The sequence below is a fragment of the Panicum virgatum genome, chromosome 3K (genome assembly GCF_016808335.1).
Source record: "Panicum virgatum strain AP13 chromosome 3K, P.virgatum_v5, whole genome shotgun sequence".
NCBI classification, from domain to species: Eukaryota; Viridiplantae; Streptophyta; class Magnoliopsida; order Poales; family Poaceae; genus Panicum; species Panicum virgatum.
This window is the reverse complement of record NC_053138.1, coordinates 1,383,712-1,402,839: the sequence shown is the minus strand read 5'-3', so window position 1 is coordinate 1,402,839 and position 19,128 is coordinate 1,383,712. Positions and strand designations below refer to the sequence as shown.

Here is a 19,128-nt window from a genome sequence, read left to right as displayed (position 1 = left end):
CCCCTACTGGGAACGAAGGGTACGGTACACGCCTCATGCTTGGTGCCGCGGCGTTAATTCCCTGCGCTCCGATCGCTGCTGTCTGGAGCGTGCGCATGGCGCGTAACTGTTTGCGGAAATGCCTGTGTGGCCACCTTGCGGTTCTTAATTGCAAGCTAAGATTGTTTCCCGTTCCATATGTGTGCACGAACTATTTGTGGAAATGCCTGGCTGGGATGGAACATATGTCGGGACCTGTAGTTTGCACGTTGTTGTGAAATTGTAGCTTCATCTTTGGTCATCTTTTGGAGTAGCTTTCAATAACGTGCTTCTGGAGTTCCCACACAATTGCGCATCACAACAATACCCACGCTGTTCGGCTGGCTGCTGCGGCTGCCGTTCACAGCATGCAGGTCTACGGCAAAGCGGCGGCAGCAGTGGCAGCCGCAGCTGCTAACCATTTTTGTGGACATCTTTAGTCTTCTGTGCATTCTTTTCTTGATTCCATCTATTTGTTATGATACGAGTTATACAAAACCCAAACATTGATGTATCATTTAACTTCGGATCCTACTTTATAGAGAGAACGCCACCGAAGGGAACGTGAAGCTGTGCAACTGAAGGGGTCTGTAGAATCTACTAATTGAACTCTCCTAGGTAAGAACAGGCTTCCCAATTCCTCTGTTTCACATTTTTACTCGTTCTGTCGCATGCAATGCAAGAAACAACTTTCTGTCAAATAATTGAACTAGAACCTCTTGACAGCATATCGATTCTCCGCATCAGTGTCTGTCTCAATTACCAAACTGCTTCTTGTACAATCCGAGGAATTTTTAACAGCCATTTTGTTTACACAAGGGAAAATTCACCTATTATATCTTGTTCTTTTGATGATGTGAGATCTGTTTGGACCACAGTAGTGCCCTCACTTTGATTGATGAACTGGCATCATTGTGTAAATTGAAATTTCAAAACCTTTCAATATCTGTCGGTCTTTTTTCGTGATGCTCCCTCAAATGTATCATCTGTTCTTTTTGCAAGGATGAATGAGAAGAATAGATGACATGAGTAGTCTGAAAATGCACTTTCTGATCTACCGTCGTATTCTTCTGCATCTAGCAGCACTACATCAAAATTTCTGTTCGGTTCAAGACTTCTGGAGCTGAAAGCATGCATTGACGCTCAATAGCACAATGTACAGAGCCATTCATGAACTGAATCAAAAAAGTAACTCCATTGCATTTGTATACAGTTGTGCAAATTTGCTTGTTTGAGCTGCTATACACAATACACACTTGCTGCTTCACTATAGGACTACGTCTCGCCTCTTCTTGTTGTTCAGTGGCTCAGCACCAGCTGTCCCTTTCCTCATCATTGCCACAAACTCTGAATAATCTATCCTTCCATCCTACATGTGCAAAAGTAAATTTAGTCTCTTGACTTAAGAAAATAAAAACATATGCAATCAATACGAGGAACCATTAAATTTTCATAGTATATGTTCCTTACATTGTCAGAGTCGGCATCTGAGATGACCTCTTTGATTTTATCGGCATCGTACAACCCTTGCTCTTTCAAGGCTTGCTCAAGCTCCTCTCTTGTAATGTACCTGTTAGATAAAAAGAAGCAAATGTGTTTTAAGGTATCTCTAGTCCAGAATTCAGGTATCTCAGCTGTGTCATTTTAACATTCAACTTACCCGCTGTTGTCCTTGTCGAAATACTGGAATGCTGTGTAAAGGTGCTCCTCTCTGTCCAGTTTGTTCATGTGCACTGTTGCAGTGACGAACTCGTCGTAGTCAATTAACCCGTTGCCGTCAGCATCAGCCTGGAATTATATTAAAAAGGTTTCAAAAGGGGGTATTTTCATATCACCTTTCTGATTCTGAATAGAACCATTGTATTTTAATTTTGAACACTGGAAACTCACTGCTTCCATCAGCTGCTGAATTTCACCGTCTGACAGCTTGGTTCCATGCTTGGCCAACCCGTTTTTGAGCTCATCGAGCGTGATGGTCCCACTGTTATCTTTGTCGATGTTCTTGAACATCTCCTTGAGCCCGGTGATCTCCTCTTCAGATAGGCACCCAGCTATGATCTACGTACATTATTAGGTTGAGGGCATATTTAACATCTGTCTTGTAAGCAGTGTTGTTCAGCAGTTTGGTATGTGGTGTACATTTCAGAATTCAGATACGTACCCTCAATGCCGCTTTCTTGAACTGGTTCATTGCCCTGAACTGCTTGAGCCTGTTGAGAACAACGTTGTCAAGTGGCGTGTCAGGTGCGTCTCCATCCTCTTTGATCCATGGGTGATCTACAAGCAAGTTGAAATAATCCACGTCAATTTGTTGGTTGTGTCAATAATTAATGTCACACAATATAATTGCTAGCTAGTACAGAAGATTGAACAACATGGTTGTACTACTTACTGAGGACCTGGAACGCCGTGAGGCGGTCCTTGGGGTTGATGTTGAGCATCTTCCTGACGAGATCCTTGGCTCCCGGCGAGATGTGCGGCCACGGCTCGCTGGCGAGGTCGAGCTGGCCGCGGAGGATGGCGGTGAAGATGCCGCTCTCGTTCTCCGCCCAGAAGGGGGGCACGCCGGCGAGGAAGATGTAGAGCATGACGCCGACGCTCCAGATGTCGGCCTCCGGGCCGTACCTCCTCTTGAGCACCTCGGGGGCGATGTAGTAGGCGCTGCCGACGATGTCGCGGAGCACCTCGCCCTCCTTGAAGAAGACGGAGAGGCCGAAGTCGGTGGCCTTGAGCGGCGCGTCCTCGTCCTTGCTGAGCAGCAGGAAGTTCTCGGGCTTGATGTCCCGGTGCATGACCCCCATGGAGTGGCAGCTGTGCACGATCTGCACGATGGTGCGCAGCAGGTCGGCGGCGGCGCGCTCCGTGTACTGGCCCCTGGCGATGATGCGGTCGAAGAGCTCGCCGCCGGCGCAGAGCTCCATGACGAGGTGGACGTTGTGCTTGTCCTCGTAGGCGCCCCTGAGGCCGACCACGTTGGGCTGCCCGCAGAGGTGGTGCATGATCTGGACCTCGCGCCGCACGTCGTCGATGTCCTCCTTGGCCACCAGCTTCCGCTTGGCGATGCTCTTGCACGCCAGCTTCTCCCCCGTCGCGCGGTGCGTGCACAGGTGCGTCACGCCGAACTGCCCCCGCCCCAGCTCCTTGCCCATCGAGTAGGTCGCGCGCACGTCCTCCATCGGCCGCCCCAGCACCCCGCCCATCGGCGCCGCCGGCTTGCTGCTCGTGCTCGCCCTGCCGCCTGTCCCGCTCGGCGACGACGTGCCAGGCTTCGTCGTCGTACCAGGCGCCGCCGCCTCCGCCGCCCCATGGTCCACCTCCGCCTTGGGGCCGTCCGCGTCGGCGTCGTCGGCGCCCTTCCCGGCGCCCTTGGCGCAGCACTGGCCCATGGCTGCGGGGAACGCGCGGTGCTGCCTGCTCCGGCGGAGGGCAGGCAGCCACAGACATGAACGGACGAGAGATGAAAGTTCTTTTTTTTTTGCTTAATTAGTTTGGAGACGGACTTGTTTGTGAAAATTTTGCATTTCAGAACGAGAAATTGTTTAGCAGTTAAAACACAGGTAGGGAGGGAATGGCGGGAAGGAGGAGAGGTAGTTATCCTTCCCGTCCCTTGTGTAGGTGTCTCGTGACAGATATAGCCTGCTTGCTGTTTCTGGCAAAACTGATAACTAACTGCACTTCTTCCAAACTGCAGGTGCCAGCAATACAACAACTTCGAGTATTTGCAAACATCCCAACTAGGAGTCAAGCAGAGGTTACTGCTTCAATTCTAATTTCCAAATTCCTTTTAAATAGTGCCAACCTTGCCTGCAGTTCGATCGACATGTGATTTCAAGAATGCCTGATACCTGTTACTCCAGTGATTGTGTAAGCTGTTACACTGTCCAGAAAGTGAAAGCTTCTTCTGGACTTTCTAGTGTAGAACGTAATTGCTCCTCCGCAACGATTGCATTGGACAATGTTTCCTTGTAGCTGCTTACAGCATCCTCTGGATGCCCTTTTGCTATTGATGCCTGCAATTTCAAATAATTGAGGGTTAGTATATAAGCAGCCACAAGAATGGAACTGGATGGATCGTATGCATTCTCTATACTTGAAATATACTGCTAGAACAGTAGGACTGGATTCCTGTGTATGTGAAGTAGATGGTACAAACGGGCCATACATACATACCATATGCATTTCATCAAGCTTGAAAATCCAGAATCTCCATTTCTTAGACAGTTCTCCATCAACATGGATAGAAATATTAGTCCAATGTTCGTGGTGGAATTCCAGTCTATGCAACCCAAATCCAACGCCAGCACCTATTGCTTTAACAAAAGCTTCTTTGAGGCACCAGTACCTATTGAAGAACAGAGTACTCAATTAGTCAATTTACATACTGAATTTGAGGTAACAATGCACATTATCATTAACATCGGCATGATTTTTTCCGAGTACTCTGACATGATTTCGACTTAATAACTTAATAATCTCAAGCAAAAACAGGAACTGCATCATGCTTAGCACTAAAACTGAAAGTACAGGGCACACTTTTGTGTGAACAGAGACCTACTCTGTTTTAAAGAGAGAGAAAATTCCCTTGAGCTTTTCTGATGTAGTTCAGCTAACTGAAAGAGGAACTGTGAGAGAGGTCCACTTTATTGGCAAAACCGCAGATTGCTATATGAAATCTTAAACTTGAATCCACATGCAGCTCAACTGATTTCAAAAGAAATAAAATGATGTACCTGTAGAACTCTGTCAGCACTTCAGTGGGAGTGCCAGCGCGAACGATGCAGCTCCACTCATGGTCAGTGAGGTATGAAGAGAAGTTGCTGATGAACTCGGTGGTGGTTTCTCCCTGGGGCTTGGAGACTGAAACGATGTCCAGGCCAACAAGGCAAAGCGGCTCAGACGCTATGCCGACGTAGTCTCCCTGATGCGAAGTGTTGAAGTTGAAGTTTGGGAAAGTTGAACAATTTTTCTGCTGCGAGATAAATCAATCCAGCAGTGATCAATGGCTGGATGCAACCGACCAGATAGACAGACAGACAGAAAGGTTTGATGCTTATTGGATGCAGCTGAACTGAAAAAGAGAAGGATGATGATTGTAGGAATGATAATTTTTTGGACAGAGTGTCACATACCAGGTACGGTTTCCCCTCAGGCGTGCGGCATATGCTGATTTGGCGAAACGGAATGTGGAGGACGTGGCGCACGAGCGAGTACTGCAGCAGGCGACTGAAGAGAGCCCGCTTCCTGTCGTCTTCTTTCACAAACCTGAATGCAGGGGATTAACAAGGGAGGAGGAGGAGGAGCAAGTGGCGTTACAGTGCTGTGATTGTAGCTGTGGCCAAGGGGCAAAGAATCAAGCATCTGTTGGGCAGTATCTGGGTGGTGGGATCAGCAGCCGTACCTGTAGATGGCAGGGCGGTCGTGCGGCGGAAGGAGGGCGGCTGCAGCATCGAATTGGGCGGGGGAGGGGCGCCAGCGGGCGATGTCGACGAGCCACCGCCGCACCCCGCTAGTCTCCTCCGTCATCGCCCAGCCAACAAATCCTCTCCTGGGTCCGCTGCCTGCCGGCGGCCACTCCCTCGGCCGGCGGCGTTGTCATCGGCCACTTGCTGGAGAGAGCGTTTTTTTATTTTTATATTTTTCAAAATCGTTTTTACAGATATATATTTTCAGTTTCATAATTTACAGATTTATACCCCTACCGTCCGGCTGCTGGGCGGCCGGCCCCCTGCCACCCTTCTACCGGGCGGTAGGGACATTAATATAAATAAAATTTATTTTTAATCGTATTTTGGTCCCTGGGGGAGGCTGCCGCCCGGCAGGTACCCGCCGCCCGGTGGCGGGGCGGTAGGCCTACCCGCCGCCCGGCAGGGGGGGCGGCAGGCCCCTCCCGCAGGACCGGCAATGCGGCTGTCGGTACCCTAGGATTGGGGTACCCCTCTTGCTGTGCCTAGACAAGAGACTCGTAGTTATCCTTAACTACGCCTCGATAGGCTAGGCGGCCGGACCCATGTAGTCCGGAGCCCTACTCTCCCGGCAAACGGACCCGGACCCGCTCCCCGCTTGAGAAGGGTCCGGAGATGCCACGTGTCCCGGAGAAGGGAGTGCTCGGCTAGGGGGCCGGACCTCCCACCAGGTCCCGGACCCCCAAATACTATCTGGACCCCTTAGCGGGGAGAGAACAGACACCCCGCTTGGGGGGTCCGGAGCCGCCACGTGTCTACAGGCGCAGGTACGCGCGCACGGCTGCCAAACTTCCACGGGAAGACTTGCCCACCTACCGCATCCAATGCAGGAGACGTTAAGTGCGCTCTGCCACAGCAGAGCCCGAGGAGACTTTAACCAGGCTGTACTGTTGGTCGCGCGTTACCAAGGTGCGCAGTACAGCCGCTGGCACCGCTCGCGCCACGCGCGTTAGTCTGCCACACCAGTTAGACACGACAACTCGGCAACAGAGTATCATAACTCCTACGCGGTAGACCCAACAGTCTACACCGCAACCTACACTACCTCAACGGGCGCCTCATCGATGGGACAGGAGAAGACCCCCCTCGGTCAAAGAGTCTACAGGACGATGAAGTGTATCCGGCAAGAGATTCTCCATCACTGTAACACAATTAGTGACTATTTAGTATAGTATACATCCTTGTTGGGCCCACCTGTCAGGGTCCAACGTCCGTGTACGCGTCCTCCTTGCTCTATAAAAGGGAGACGCCCGTTAGAGAAAGACTCAGGTCCAACAGGGGACTGAAGGCAGAGGATAGACTCTTCCACAGGTACAAGAGCAATAGAACTCTCAGTGGACGTAGGGTATTACGCTCCGGCGGCCCGAACCACTCTAAATCGCCGTGTGTTCCTATGTTCTTGCTCCTGAGTAGATCTGAGATATCGCTTGCACTCCCCGAGTAACTACCCTCAGGGATTAGGCGGGTGCTCTACGCCACCCGGCTGTGGCCCTCCTCCTAGAGCCACGACAGCGGCATTAGATGTGGTTTTAAATATTTTGGATAGAAATAAAAACCGTTAGTAAAGTAGATGAATATGAAAAGTATAACTTAGCAATTCATACACATACGCAGCTGAGAACGAAATAGGTGATGCATGAGAACGAAATAGGTATAACATGACGACATGTCCATAACAAAAATACAAAAACAACTAGAAGCACCTCCTAACCACCCCGGCCTCCTCCTCCTCAACGAGATGAATGAATGTATGATAGACTCTCATTTTTTTAAAAAGCATGATATACTAGGTTGCAATATAGTATATGCATGAATATAATTTCATTGCCCACACACTGCGGTCAGGCGTCTGCAGGAACCGAGGCCATCGACTGCTCATATCTAAATTTTAGTTATCTTTTATTTAGTAAAATAAATGTTCCCTCCGTTCCGAACTGTAGGTCGTTTTAGCAAATATAGATACATAGATTTTTTTGTACATCTAGATTTGCCAAAACAATCTATAATTTGGAACAGAGAGAATAGTTGCTAATTGCATGAAAATCTCTAAGTGCATTTCTGACTTTGATTGCAACTCGGACGAGGTTTAGGTAAACATGTGAAATTAAGGCAAGCAAGTTCAGTTTCGAATTTTGGACTTGTTGCATGCATACTACTCGTATCAACAAGAGGCGGATCTGCTCCCAGCCCCTCCTACAGGTTTAGTTTTGAGGAGGAAGAAGAAGAATTGAGAGAATTTTGAGGACGGATAGGAGGGAGAAGGAAAGAAACGGGGGAGGGAGAAGGAAAGAAGAGCCCCCTAGCCCTCAATCCTGGCTCCGGCACTGCTCGTATACGTAGTAGCTCGCAAAGAGCCATGATTAATTTGCTCGCTCTCTCGGTTGATACACGTTTGTAGCATGAACGAGCGAGTAATAATTAATATATATAAGCAGTGTTTGAAAAGAAGAAGATAGCAATATTGAAGATTGGGAACCATACTTTCAGTAGTTATCCTGGATATATATGGCAACTATATATATATATATATATATATATATATATATATATATATATATATATATATATATATATATATATATATATATGAAACGGCCGTAGTGTTTGGGAGGGATACGAGATATGAGGAGATCTCCGATCCAGTACGCGCGATCGAATAATCCAGCGCAGCGCAGTAGTATAGTACTCCATCCAGTCCAGTCGACTTGTGGCCTTGTGCGTGGGAGAAGAGCAAGAGGAGTCCGATCTATCCGCGCCCTAAAAAAGACTGCTCATATCTGAATTTTAGTTCTCTTTTATTTTGTAAAATAAATGTTCCCTGAATTTTGAATTGTAGGTCATTTGAGTAAATCTAGATACATAGATTTTGTTGTACGTCTAGATTTGCCAAAAACAACCTATAATTTGGAACGGAGGGAGTAGTTGCTAATTGCATGCCGCACCAGAGAAAATAAAAAAAAATCTGAGTGCATTTCTGACTTTGATTGCAACTTCGACGACATTTAGGTAAACATGTGAAATTAAGACAACCAAGTTCAGTTTCGAATTTTGGACTCTTGTTGCATGCATACTAGTGGGGGGGGGGGGGGGGATCCGCTCTCTCAGCCCCTTAGTTTTGAGGAGGAAGAAGAAGCAATGAGAAAATCTTGAGGACGTACGGAGGAAGAAGGAAAGAGACAACGAGGAAGATGGAAAGAGGAGTCCGATCTATCCGCGCCCCACTCGACATTGCATTGCCTTGCTTGCCGCGCGCGCAATATAATCTCCCTCATCTCCTCCCTGCCGCCGCCATATAAGCCAGCGCAGTGCGGCCGCCGGTTCTTCCGATCGATCCGCTCTAGCTAAACCCTAGATAGCTACGTACCCACCCACCACTCGAACCCTCCCTACTCGCAATCTATCGATATCCCACTGCCCATGGCCGACTCTTCCTCCTCTTCTCTCCCTCCCCGCCGCCGCCTGCCCGATGACGATCATCACCTAGAGGAGGGTCAGTTCGTCCCCACCGGCGCCGCCTGCCAGCAATCCTCCCACACCGACCACCACGACGATGCCCACCCGCCGCACAGCCACTACCGCCGCCTCAGCCTGGACGAGCTCCTGTCTCTTGGCCGGGGCGACGCGCTGCCCTCCTGCGACTCGGACGGGACCATCAGCGACGACCGCGGCAACCCCAGCCCCGTATCCGTCTTCAGGGCTCAGCCCAACCGCCAGCCGACAGGGGGCAAGCTTTTCTCGGCGGCGTCCGGGCCTCTGATGGCCGCCCAATCCAGCCACTCCAACGTCTCTGTCTCTGGAGACAGCACCAGCAGCGCCCACGCAGCCGCCGCCGTCCACCGGCTGCCTCCGCCGGCAGCGCAGCCGCGATCCCGACACGTCGTCGTCCCCCGGCGCGCTGCTCATCGTCCTCAGCGGGAGTACACCTGCAAGTTCTGCGGCAAGTCGTACACGTCGCACCAGGCCCTCGGCGGCCACGTCGCCAAGCACAAGAGCATGCAGAGGGAGGCCGAGGCCGCTGCCGTCGCCGGGATGGCGATGCCCATCCAGGACGGCGCCGCGCTCCGCCGCGCGCGCAGGGCGGCGGAGGCGGCGCCGCACCACCAGTGCCGCAAGTGCCACAAGGTGTTCGCCACGGGGGTCGCGCTCGGCGGCCACATGAGGGTGCACTACACCGGCCCGCCCATCGTGCCGGCCAGGAACAAGAACAACAGCAAGAAGCAGGGTCTCGCGCCGCTACTGGCTGTGCAAGACGTTGCAGTTGCGGCGCTGCCACCGCCAACGGGCCTCTCGCTCGCGCTGTCGATCAAGGCGGAGGAGGCGCCGTCGGCCGCGCCGGCCGGAGCTGGTAGAGTAGTAGTGCGTCTCTTTGGCATCGACATCAGTCCGAAAGCGCAGGCGGCGCCATTGTTGGAGCAACAGTGCTCCGGCACGATTGAGGATTTCTCGGTCGCTGGTGCTCATCAACAGTAGTAGGCTGCCAACTGCCATTGTGCAAGGATTTTGTATGGGTGGGCTCTCCCGTTTGTTTGACAAGGTTTAAGGTTTTGTTAGGATAGTTTCTTCCGAGATTGTTTGATTTTGGATTCGGTAGAGATTGCATGAGAAATTATTGTACTACACATAGGAGTAGTGCTATATATTATATGGTTATTACGGGGCAGAGCTCAAACTCTGCACCAGGTCGTGTGAAAGGTATCTTAAATCAGTCAGTTTATCTGAAAAAGAGATCTAGTACGTCTTACTCTGGTCAGGAACTGACAGAAATCTTTGCTGTGCCATCCTTATACGTATACGTGGCACTTGCTATTCATTACTACTACGGAATTATATATATTGAATTAAACTTATCAGGATGCTGTACGAGTTACAATGCTAATTTCGAGATAGAATGGCTTTGTAGTTGTGTAAGTTCGTTGTTCCACTGTCCACAAAGTGGAAGCCTCTCTTCTGGGATCTCCAGTGTACTAGCTTGCAATTGTTTCTCCGCAACAGCAGCGGCGATACGATAGATGCCTGCAATTTCCAGAACTGAACTGTACTCGTGTTTATGGAAGGTAGATGATACTAACAATAATTGTTGCATTTCATCAAACTAGAAAAGCCAAATCTACACATCCAAGGCAAGACACCATTGATACGGATAGAAATATTAGTACAGTTTTAGTGTTGTAATTCCAATGCAAATCAAATCCAACGTCAGCACCTATGGCTTTAACAAATTATTCTTCAAGACACCCAAAAGAAATAGAACTGAACTGAACATGCATTGACATAATTTCAACTTCATAAGTCAATAATCCGAACCTAAAAATAATCACATTTCATAAAACGACGACATATATAGTTTTTTTACTGAAGATAGGCAGAAGAACTTCACCCTTCACCTTTTCCGATGTAAATTAACCAACTGAATGAGAAGTTGTGTGCCAGGCGTGCACTATTGGCAAATTATATTTGAGTTCAGGGTAAATTTGTGGACAATTACGTAGTCATGCTGGACATACAGATGCTTGGTCGGTATAGGTATCATGCCGATTATTCCCGGCATTATCAGAACTCAAGAATTCAAGCTGCTGATGAACCTCAGGGAAAAAAAAAACCACAGTACACACTCATAATGCTTTGGCATTTCTTCTCACATATACCATTAAAGTTTCGACTTTGAACAGAAATTGATGCAGCATGCTACAACAGGACTGCTGATTCTGAATGTGCCCATCATTTATCAAGAAACCCCTGTACCAAATATTGTACCTGTAGAACTAACTCTGTTAACACTTTACTGGCTGGGACTGCCAGCACGAACAATACAGCTCCACTCATGGTCTCTCAGATATGAAGAGAAGTTTCTGATGAACTCGGTGAAGTTTATTTCTCCCTTGGGGCATGGAGATGGATGCAGTGTCCATATTTTTTTTAAAAAAAATGCAATGCCCATGCCGACAAGGAAATTTGATATCAAGCATTAGCTAGAACTATCTCGGAACGACGTGGATGGAGCAGCAGGCATTGGTGAAAGTGAAACTCTTTCCTGCAGAGGTAAGCAGGCAACACACAATCGATCGGAAGGCCACGCATCAGTTACCGTACCGCCGCCGCGCCCAGTGGCCATTGGTAGGTGGGAGGAAGGGGGCGAGCATGGATGGAGGGAGGGGTGGCCGCCGCGACGGGCGCCAGAGGGTGACGTCGACGAGCCACCGCCGCACCCCGCTCTCCTTCGGGCACCGCTAATTTGTGGTTAACCGTAGGAAATGGATCTGTGCGGTCGATTTACCGACATGGCATATTTCCATATCTGGAATGGAGCCCTGCCGCATGATGGGAATACTACTGCGTTTTCTTTTTTTCTTTTTCCAGTAACTTTTTTGTCATTTTTTATAAAAGTTTTTCTGAAAATTTTTTCGAAGAAATAAATTGAGACGAAAAAAACTTACGAGAAAAATTTTGAAGAAAAAATTTTAAGAAACAAAATTAGAAAAATTGATGAGAAAATTTTTACAGTCAAGACAAAAAAAGGCTCGGATAATTTTTTTTTGCATCCGAAACAAAAGAAAGTTTCAGGTGAAACATTTTTTGCATATAGTTTTGAAGACAAAAAATTGTGAGAGAAAATAAAAATGCAAAAAAAACTGACGAGATCCAGCGGGATCCGCCGGGAGGCCACCACAGCACCGCCGCTCGCTGTAGCCCACGTCTGCGCCGCCGCTCCTCCGTGGGCGGCCAGCTCGCCGGCGAGGTCGCAGCCCGTGTCCGCGCCATCCCTCCCCGTGGGTGGCCAGCTCGTCGGGGCGTCCTACTTGCCGCAGCACACTGGGAGGCGGGCCACCCTCGTCGTCGTCGGGGATGACCTCCCCTGAGCCGCGCAGCTCCTGAGGGGAGAGCTCGCCTCCATGCCTCCGGCAGCCCAATTCAGATCTAGAGCACAGAAAAAGAGAGAGAGGGAGAGGAAGGAGACTGGGAAATGAATCTCACGGAGCCACGGAGGGGCACCAGCCGCAGAAAAGAGGAGTCACGTGGGTGGGCGTAGGACCCACCATGGGAGTCGACCACGAGTTGTCTTGGTTCCGGTCACCCGTAGAATCAAGATTGCGCTCTCCTTCCCCTCCTCCATGGATCCACTCGATCCAGCCACAGACTCAGATCAGATGTGGTAGCGACATGGCCGATTTTGGTGGGCTTCACGTGGAAGGCCCGCGTGGAGAAACGATTGGAGTCGCAGGCCTGGGCCAGATTCAAGTCGTTCCAGCGGGCTGCTTGTTTTGATCCATTATATATTTAGAGATACTATTAGCAAGACGTATAGCCTGTACTAAGTAGTATGCGTAGTAGCAACCAGCAACAAAGCAGGCCAAAAAAAGAAATGAAATTCCGTGTTGTTTAGACAAAATTGAAAAAACTTGAGTTTATATTGTCCTCTTCACTTGTTTCAATTCAGGTCTGGTTTAGATGCGAAATTCAAAATTTCAAAACTATCACATTCAATATATGCGGCACATACATGCATAATACATGGAGTATTTAATCTAGAAAAAAATAAAAAATTAATTGCATAGTTTGCTTGTAATTACGAGACGAATCTAATGAGCCTAATTAGGCCATGATTAGACAATAAATTGCTATAGTAAAACTACCGTAAACATGTGCTAATGACAGATTAATTAGTTTTAATAAAGTTGTCTTCTAATTTACAGACGAGTTCTATAGTTAGTTTTGTGATTAGTCTATGTTTAATACTTTAAATGTGAAAAGATTTTTTTAAAAAAAATTACACGAAGCAACTAAACAAGGCCTCAGTTGTCTTCTTGAGTATACTCTAGCTAGCTAGTATTGTGGCATTTATTTTATTTGCAGATGAGACACCAGCAAAAGCAAAAAACTACCGCTGCAAAAATTCCAGCCATTCGTCCATTTCTCTGTCCGTGGGGATGACGGAAGGCGTGACGGAGTTGCTCTGGCGCGGCGTGCCGTTTGGCTTTCCTTGCTCCTCTCTATTGTCCGCTTCTTTCTCTTGGCCTCCTCGACACGGCTCAGTTGTTCTATGCCGGGATGACACAATTTGAGTGCCAAAGGATGGGGACACCTTTGTTTTATCAATGGAAAACGCTTTGGAGCAGCCCAATTTTGAGCATCTTGGCCCCTGGTCTTCCTTGATCCGGTCCAACAAATTAAAAGGCGGTTCATTCTCACCATCGTCACCATTGGAGCTCTGCTCCTCTTATTGTTCTCTGAGCTTTTAGGGTCTACCAAACACCCTGTGACAGTCGGGGAATGGAGGAGCAGAGCACTCTGCCATTGCTGCAGAAGGAGTACCACCTTGGCTGCCCTGGTTGTGATTATGACCGGAAGAGGGACCTCCAAGAGGGTCTGCCTTACAAGGAGTTCTCGTATATCTGGATGATCTGCCTTGCTGCTGGTATGTATGAATTCTGCCCTCCCAACCTTTGTTTATATCTTGATATTATAGGAAAGATTTTATTTTTTTCTTTCCTCCTTTTTAAAAGCTGCAAGGGCTTTACCAGACATATATAAATATAGAAGAAGAGATTTTATTTTCTCTTTTGCATGTCCTCAGAACTTTTGAGGAAATTGGGTGGTTAGATATTTAGATAATATATCAAGAGAAGGTTATCATGCATAGTCCTTAAAGTTGCCAATATAAGAAACGATGTAGGTGATCAAACATTTATCAAGGGAACAATTCTGTTTATCTGTTATGTATTTTTTTTTCCACAAGTCAGAATTTCATCATAGCGTATGGAATTAACCAGGCCCCCCACCAGAACAGCACATCTCCATACTAGCAACTACAGCAAAATGCGTGATATCTGAAGAGATATAACTGGGTTTTTTACTTGTTCCCTCATCATTTTTTAATCAAGGAGTCACTCCACCCCTTGTGTTTTTCCTGAGCAGTGTTATACATTACTTTTGTTCTACCAATAGTTCTTTTGTTTTTGTTACAGCAGTGGAGCGTCAATTTCTACATCATATCTTGGGCACAAAGGGCCAACTGATTTCTAGAGAAATCATGCACAAACACTCTAAAGTCCGAGAAACACTTAAATACCAAAATCTAGATAATACTATTTCCAAATTAGTTTGATTCTACATCAAATAGGCTATTGTGTAATAATTGCTTACCATCCCTTTCCTTATCAGCATATTCTATATGTCATTGCTGCATTTTTCATTTTTTTCTGATTATGCTAATGAATGATGACTACTAAATATCTTTCTACTTGTCCCTAATTATCATTACGAAATTAAATAAATGTAGCCATCAACATATACTGATTTAAAACATTATTGGTAGTTTAGAATATTATGAATGTTAACACATATTTTTCCGTGCTCTTTTTTTGCATAAATTCCACTGTTCACTTATTCGTACTTCTATTATTCTTTCCTTTTCAGCTTTACCGGTGTCATCGCTATTCCCATTTTTGTATTTCATGGTATGTATGTCTTTGGTTCCTCTTACCCTGATTACTAAGGATATCTTTTTTTTGCTCCATAATAATTATCAATAAATAGAAATAGCACTCATAATTTTTGAAGATTCAGTCCATATCTTTTTTTAATGCACACGTAGACTGTAGATCGATGTGCATATTTGAATACTTTTAGCTAACAATTATCTCTTATTACACAGACAAGAGACTTGCATGTTGCAGAAAGAACAGAAGATATAGGGTTCTATGCAGGATTTGTGGGTTATTCCTCATAAGTTGTTGATTCACATTTGAGGTGGTTGAATATGATGTTTTCTACTTTTTGTTTGATATTTTCAGGCGCTTCATTTATGCTTGGTAGATGCTTGATTTCAACTGTTTGGGGGAATAGCAGCAGATCGCATTGGGAGAAAACCAATTGTCACGTTTGGCATTTTCTCCGTGTTAGTAATAGTTTTGCTTCCACTAGTATTAATTAAATCATTATTTTATTTATTCATGTTTTATATTTATTTATTTTATAAGGTAATCTCTAACTTAATTGTTGATAATATCTCAGGGTCGTATTTAATATTTTGTTTGGGCTTAGTACTAGTTATTGGATGGCAATAGCTACAAGATTTCTCCTTGGCGCTCTAAATGGTTTGCTTGGGCCAATTAAGGTACAATGAACTTGAATGTTGTTCAATGCAATATGTAGTAGTATAAGCTCATATACTAGACGCCTGGTCCATTTGGGAGCACCGTAATCATTGTATATATCTTCAATAGCAGTACTCCTAGCCAGACCAGGGTCGTCTCGGATTCTAGAGAAGAAGCACAGTAATGGTCTGTAGCTTGGGCTTGAGGAGTTTCTTATCTTCTTTCCCTAGCTCATAATACCACTTTTAGTCTAGTCTCATATTTCTGGTCCTCCTTTAGTGTTTAAGAAGAGACATCTTGGAGTGATTCTAGAGTATGTTACAGACCCTGTAACCTTTTGCGTACTAGGGGCTCTTTACCCTATTTTTCTTCTTCTTACGGGTTGATTGGTTGGGTGCATATCAGGCTCAGCCAGGCTCTCTGGATGCAGCCTGTAGGTGTTTGGTTGCTTGGAGATCGAGTTGAGAGTTGAGACTGGCCCCGCACATGCAAGAAGCACCAGCAAGCCTGACTTGTGTGAAACTAGAATGAAGTCTATTTCTCACGGGCCAGGCTCCCTAGATGCAGTGCCCACTAGCTAATGATGGTATTAAGAAGGTGATTAGTATATATTAACTAATATTAGTATTTTAAAAATCATTAATGTTTAATAATGTAAACTATGAACTATCAAAATATAACCATATAAAATAAACATCACAATGATACTTGCTTATAATATTTTATCTCATATGACATGTCTTGTGCGACAAATAATATCTCTATTCGTGGTTTGACTGGATAAATACAGGTAACCAAACAAAAATGTTATTGTATCACCCCAAATACGAGCCAGGCTAGGGAAACTAATAACCCCCGTAATATTTTGATGTGCAATTCTCCCGCGCATTCGAGAAAAAAAGTAGTATATCTCATGCTTTATGTGTAAATTTTGCAGGCTTATGCTACCGAAGTTTGCAGAACTGAACATCAAGCTCTGGGCCTATCACTTGTAAAATTAAAAATACCACAATGATCAAATCTTAACTTTAATTTCTTGTTTTGGTTATTTTTATTCTGAAGTTCAATTCCTATAACTCTAGGTCAGCACGGCTTGGGGAATAGGTTTGATCATTGGTCCTGCTCTTGGTGGTTACCTTGCACTGGTACAGTAGACATCCAACATTTTTATGCTGGAGTTAATCAGAAATGGTAACCTAATTCTATTATGCCAGCCTGCAGAAAAATTTCCAAACGTGTTTTCACCTGACTCATTCTTTGGAAGGTATTCTTTCTTCAATCAAATCTAGATTATTTAAGATAATTTCTGGAATACTTACATTGGATGGAACCCTTATAGGTTCCCGTATTTGTTGCCATGCTTATGCTCATCGCTCTTTGCTGTTGTTGTTCTTGTGAGCTGCATATGGATGCCGGTACGCGAGATTGCATTGGTGTTATATTTTACTTGCAAAAAGCTTTGTTATGCTCCTTTAATTTATTTGCTTCTCTAGAAACTACATGGCACAAAGATTGAAGCAAAGCTGGGTGTTGAGGAGATACTTTTCCAACTTTCTTGGATTTTGTTGTAAAAATATTCTGATGTTGTAAGATAAATAAAATTTCAATATTCTTAAATTATGTTCAATCTCTCTAGTTAAAATTTGTACTTTTTGGTAAATCCAGTAGGCAATATTTATAAAATGAAGCACTTTTGAGAAATTCATGCACCATTCATTCACAGTTCAGAATTGATCTTTTGGATTGACTTAATATTCCACAATTCTACCCATTTTTTGCATATTGTAGATGGAGGGAGTTTGGTGATAATATAAATATTTAAGTATTTGAACCTCCTTTATGCAATGTCAAGTCTAAGCATAAACTTTGTTTTCTGTAACACTGAGATGTGCCTCTTTTTACTTACATAAAAGGTCTTGAGTATCAAAATTAATTAGTCTTCTTGGAAGGATAATGGTGTCTAGAAAATTTTCTTCCCCATCCTCACAATCACATTGTTTGGAAGATTTCACACTAAGTACATCCATTTATTTAATAAAAGGTACAATATTGGTGTAAAGCAGGAGACATTAAGGAAATATGTATTTTAAATTATTTCATTTCTAAGACATCTAAATATTTTCTCCCTCAAATTTATTCTTCCTCATTCTATAGTAAAGTATATTGAAATGCATTTTAGGAGACGTTACACATGCATAATGTATGTGAAAATGAAAATAAAAATGTTGAAGCTTTGGAGGCCCACCTGAATGGCTACGAAGAGAAGTTTGAACAAACTTCTAGTTTCGATGACAGGAAGAGTTTATTCAAGAATTGGCCCTTGGTGTCATCCATAGCCAATGTGGCTTGCAATACAAGAAGGTGTACATGCCCGACATGGGCCGCCCAATATGGGCCTCAAGTATACGCACACAGCTATACATTCTATCACCCACCCTCAGTCGAAACATCAGGATTCCGGATGCAAAGGCTGGACCGAAAATCTTGAAATAGCTACACAGGAAGCCCCTTCGGCATGATATCAGCGAACTGATATTGGGACGGCACATGAAGAACACGAACTTCGCTGAGAGCCACCTTCTCGCGAATGAAGTGGATGTCGATCTCAATGTGCTTGGTACGGCGGTGGTGGACCGGATTGGCAGTCATGTAGACGGTGCTGACGTTGTCGCAGTAGACCACGGTAGCTACCTTCAGCGGGACATGAAGTTCCTGAAGGAGTTGGCGCAGCCAGCAACACTCGGCGACCACATGAGCAACAACCCGGTACTCGGCCTCCGCACTGGACCGGGACACTGTGGTTTGTCGCTTGGACGACCAAGACACCAAGCTGTCGCCAAGAAAGACGCAGAAGCCTGATGTAGAGCGGCGGGAGTCGGGGCAGCCTGCCCAGTCGGCGTCGGAGTAGGCGATCAGCTTGTCAACCGGCCCAGTGCCGATGTGGAGGCCGGCTGACAGGGAGCCCTTCACATAGCGAAGGATGCGCTTGATCAGCGCAAGGTGAGGCTCCCGGGGGTCATGCATGAACAGACAGACTTGCTGTACTGCATATGCAAGATTCGGACATGTCAGGGTCAGGTACTGGAGAGCGCCGGCGAGGCTCCGGTACTCAGAGGGGTCGGCGACATTAGGACCCTCGGTAGCCGAGAGCTTGGCATGAGTGTCAATAGGTGTCGACGTCGAGTGACACTCAGCCATGCCTGCCCGCTGGAGAAGATCCAACACGTACTGGCGCTGGCTGAGGAACAGCCCGTCGGAGGAGCGCGTGACGGAGATCCCAAGGAAGTGGTGCAGCTCTACGAGGTCCGTCATGGTGAACTCGGAGTGAAGGCGAGCTGTGATTCGCCGGAGCAAGTCCGACGAAGAAGCCGTGAGGATGATGTCGTCGACGTACACCAGCAAGTAGGCGGTGGCGCCTCCCTCTTGAAGAACAAAGAGGGAGGTGTCAGTGGCAGAGGCGACAAAACCCAGGTGGCGAAGGTAGGTAGCAAAACGCTGGTACCACGCCCGCGGAGCCTGCTTCAGACCATAAAGAGCGCGCTGCAGCAAGCAAA

General features: G+C 46.3%; 2 protein-coding genes and 1 pseudogene across 2 annotated transcripts; 1 reads left to right on the top strand and 2 right to left on the bottom strand.

Moving 5' to 3' along the window:
- Positions 1-1,010: 1,010 nt before the first annotated feature.
- On the bottom strand, positions 1,011-3,487 carry LOC120696628 (calcium-dependent protein kinase 25-like). Its single transcript, XM_039979595.1, has 6 exons — positions 2,411-3,487; positions 2,180-2,295; positions 1,909-2,076; positions 1,679-1,806; positions 1,489-1,588; positions 1,011-1,387 (listed from the first exon to the last, which is right to left on the bottom strand). Exons 1-6 carry the CDS (start codon positions 3,402-3,404, stop codon positions 1,286-1,288), a joined length of 1,608 nt encoding a protein of 535 aa, XP_039835529.1. The 5' UTR covers positions 3,405-3,487; the 3' UTR covers positions 1,011-1,285.
- Positions 3,488-3,518: 31 nt separating this feature from the next.
- On the bottom strand, positions 3,519-5,588 carry LOC120696636 (L-aminoadipate-semialdehyde dehydrogenase-phosphopantetheinyl transferase-like). Its single transcript, XM_039979605.1, has 5 exons — positions 5,417-5,588; positions 5,148-5,280; positions 4,749-4,987; positions 4,189-4,360; positions 3,519-4,028 (listed from the first exon to the last, which is right to left on the bottom strand). Exons 1-5 carry the CDS (start codon positions 5,539-5,541, stop codon positions 3,891-3,893), a joined length of 807 nt encoding a protein of 268 aa, XP_039835539.1. The 5' UTR covers positions 5,542-5,588; the 3' UTR covers positions 3,519-3,890.
- A 7,913-nt stretch (positions 5,589-13,501) lies between these two features.
- On the top strand, positions 13,502-17,286 carry LOC120696637 (annotated as a pseudogene).
- Positions 17,287-19,128: the final 1,842 nt, after the last annotated feature.

Bases quoted from the DNA above. Each gene is read 5' to 3' on its own strand.
- LOC120696636 (XM_039979605.1), bottom strand. From the start codon at position 5,541: ATGACGGAGGAGACTAGCGGGGTGCGGCGGTGGCTCGTCGACATCGCC. The intron at 4,988-5,147 runs GTATGTGACACT...TTTATCTCGCAG, and splicing joins CTGAGGGGAAACCGTACCTG to CAGAAAAATTGTTCAACTTT. The intron at 4,361-4,748 runs GTACATCATTTT...GTTCTTCAATAG, and splicing joins GTGCTGACAGAGTTCTACAG to GTACTGGTGCCTCAAAGAAG.
- LOC120696628 (XM_039979595.1), bottom strand. From the start codon at position 3,404: ATGGGCCAGTGCTGCGCCAAGGGCGCCGGGAAGGGCGCCGACGACGCC. The intron at 2,077-2,179 runs GTACGTATCTGA...TAATGTACGTAG, and splicing joins TCAAGAAAGCGGCATTGAGG to ATCATAGCTGGGTGCCTATC. The intron at 1,589-1,678 runs GTAAGTTGAATG...TTTATCTAACAG, and splicing joins TTCGACAAGGACAACAGCGG to GTACATTACAAGAGAGGAGC.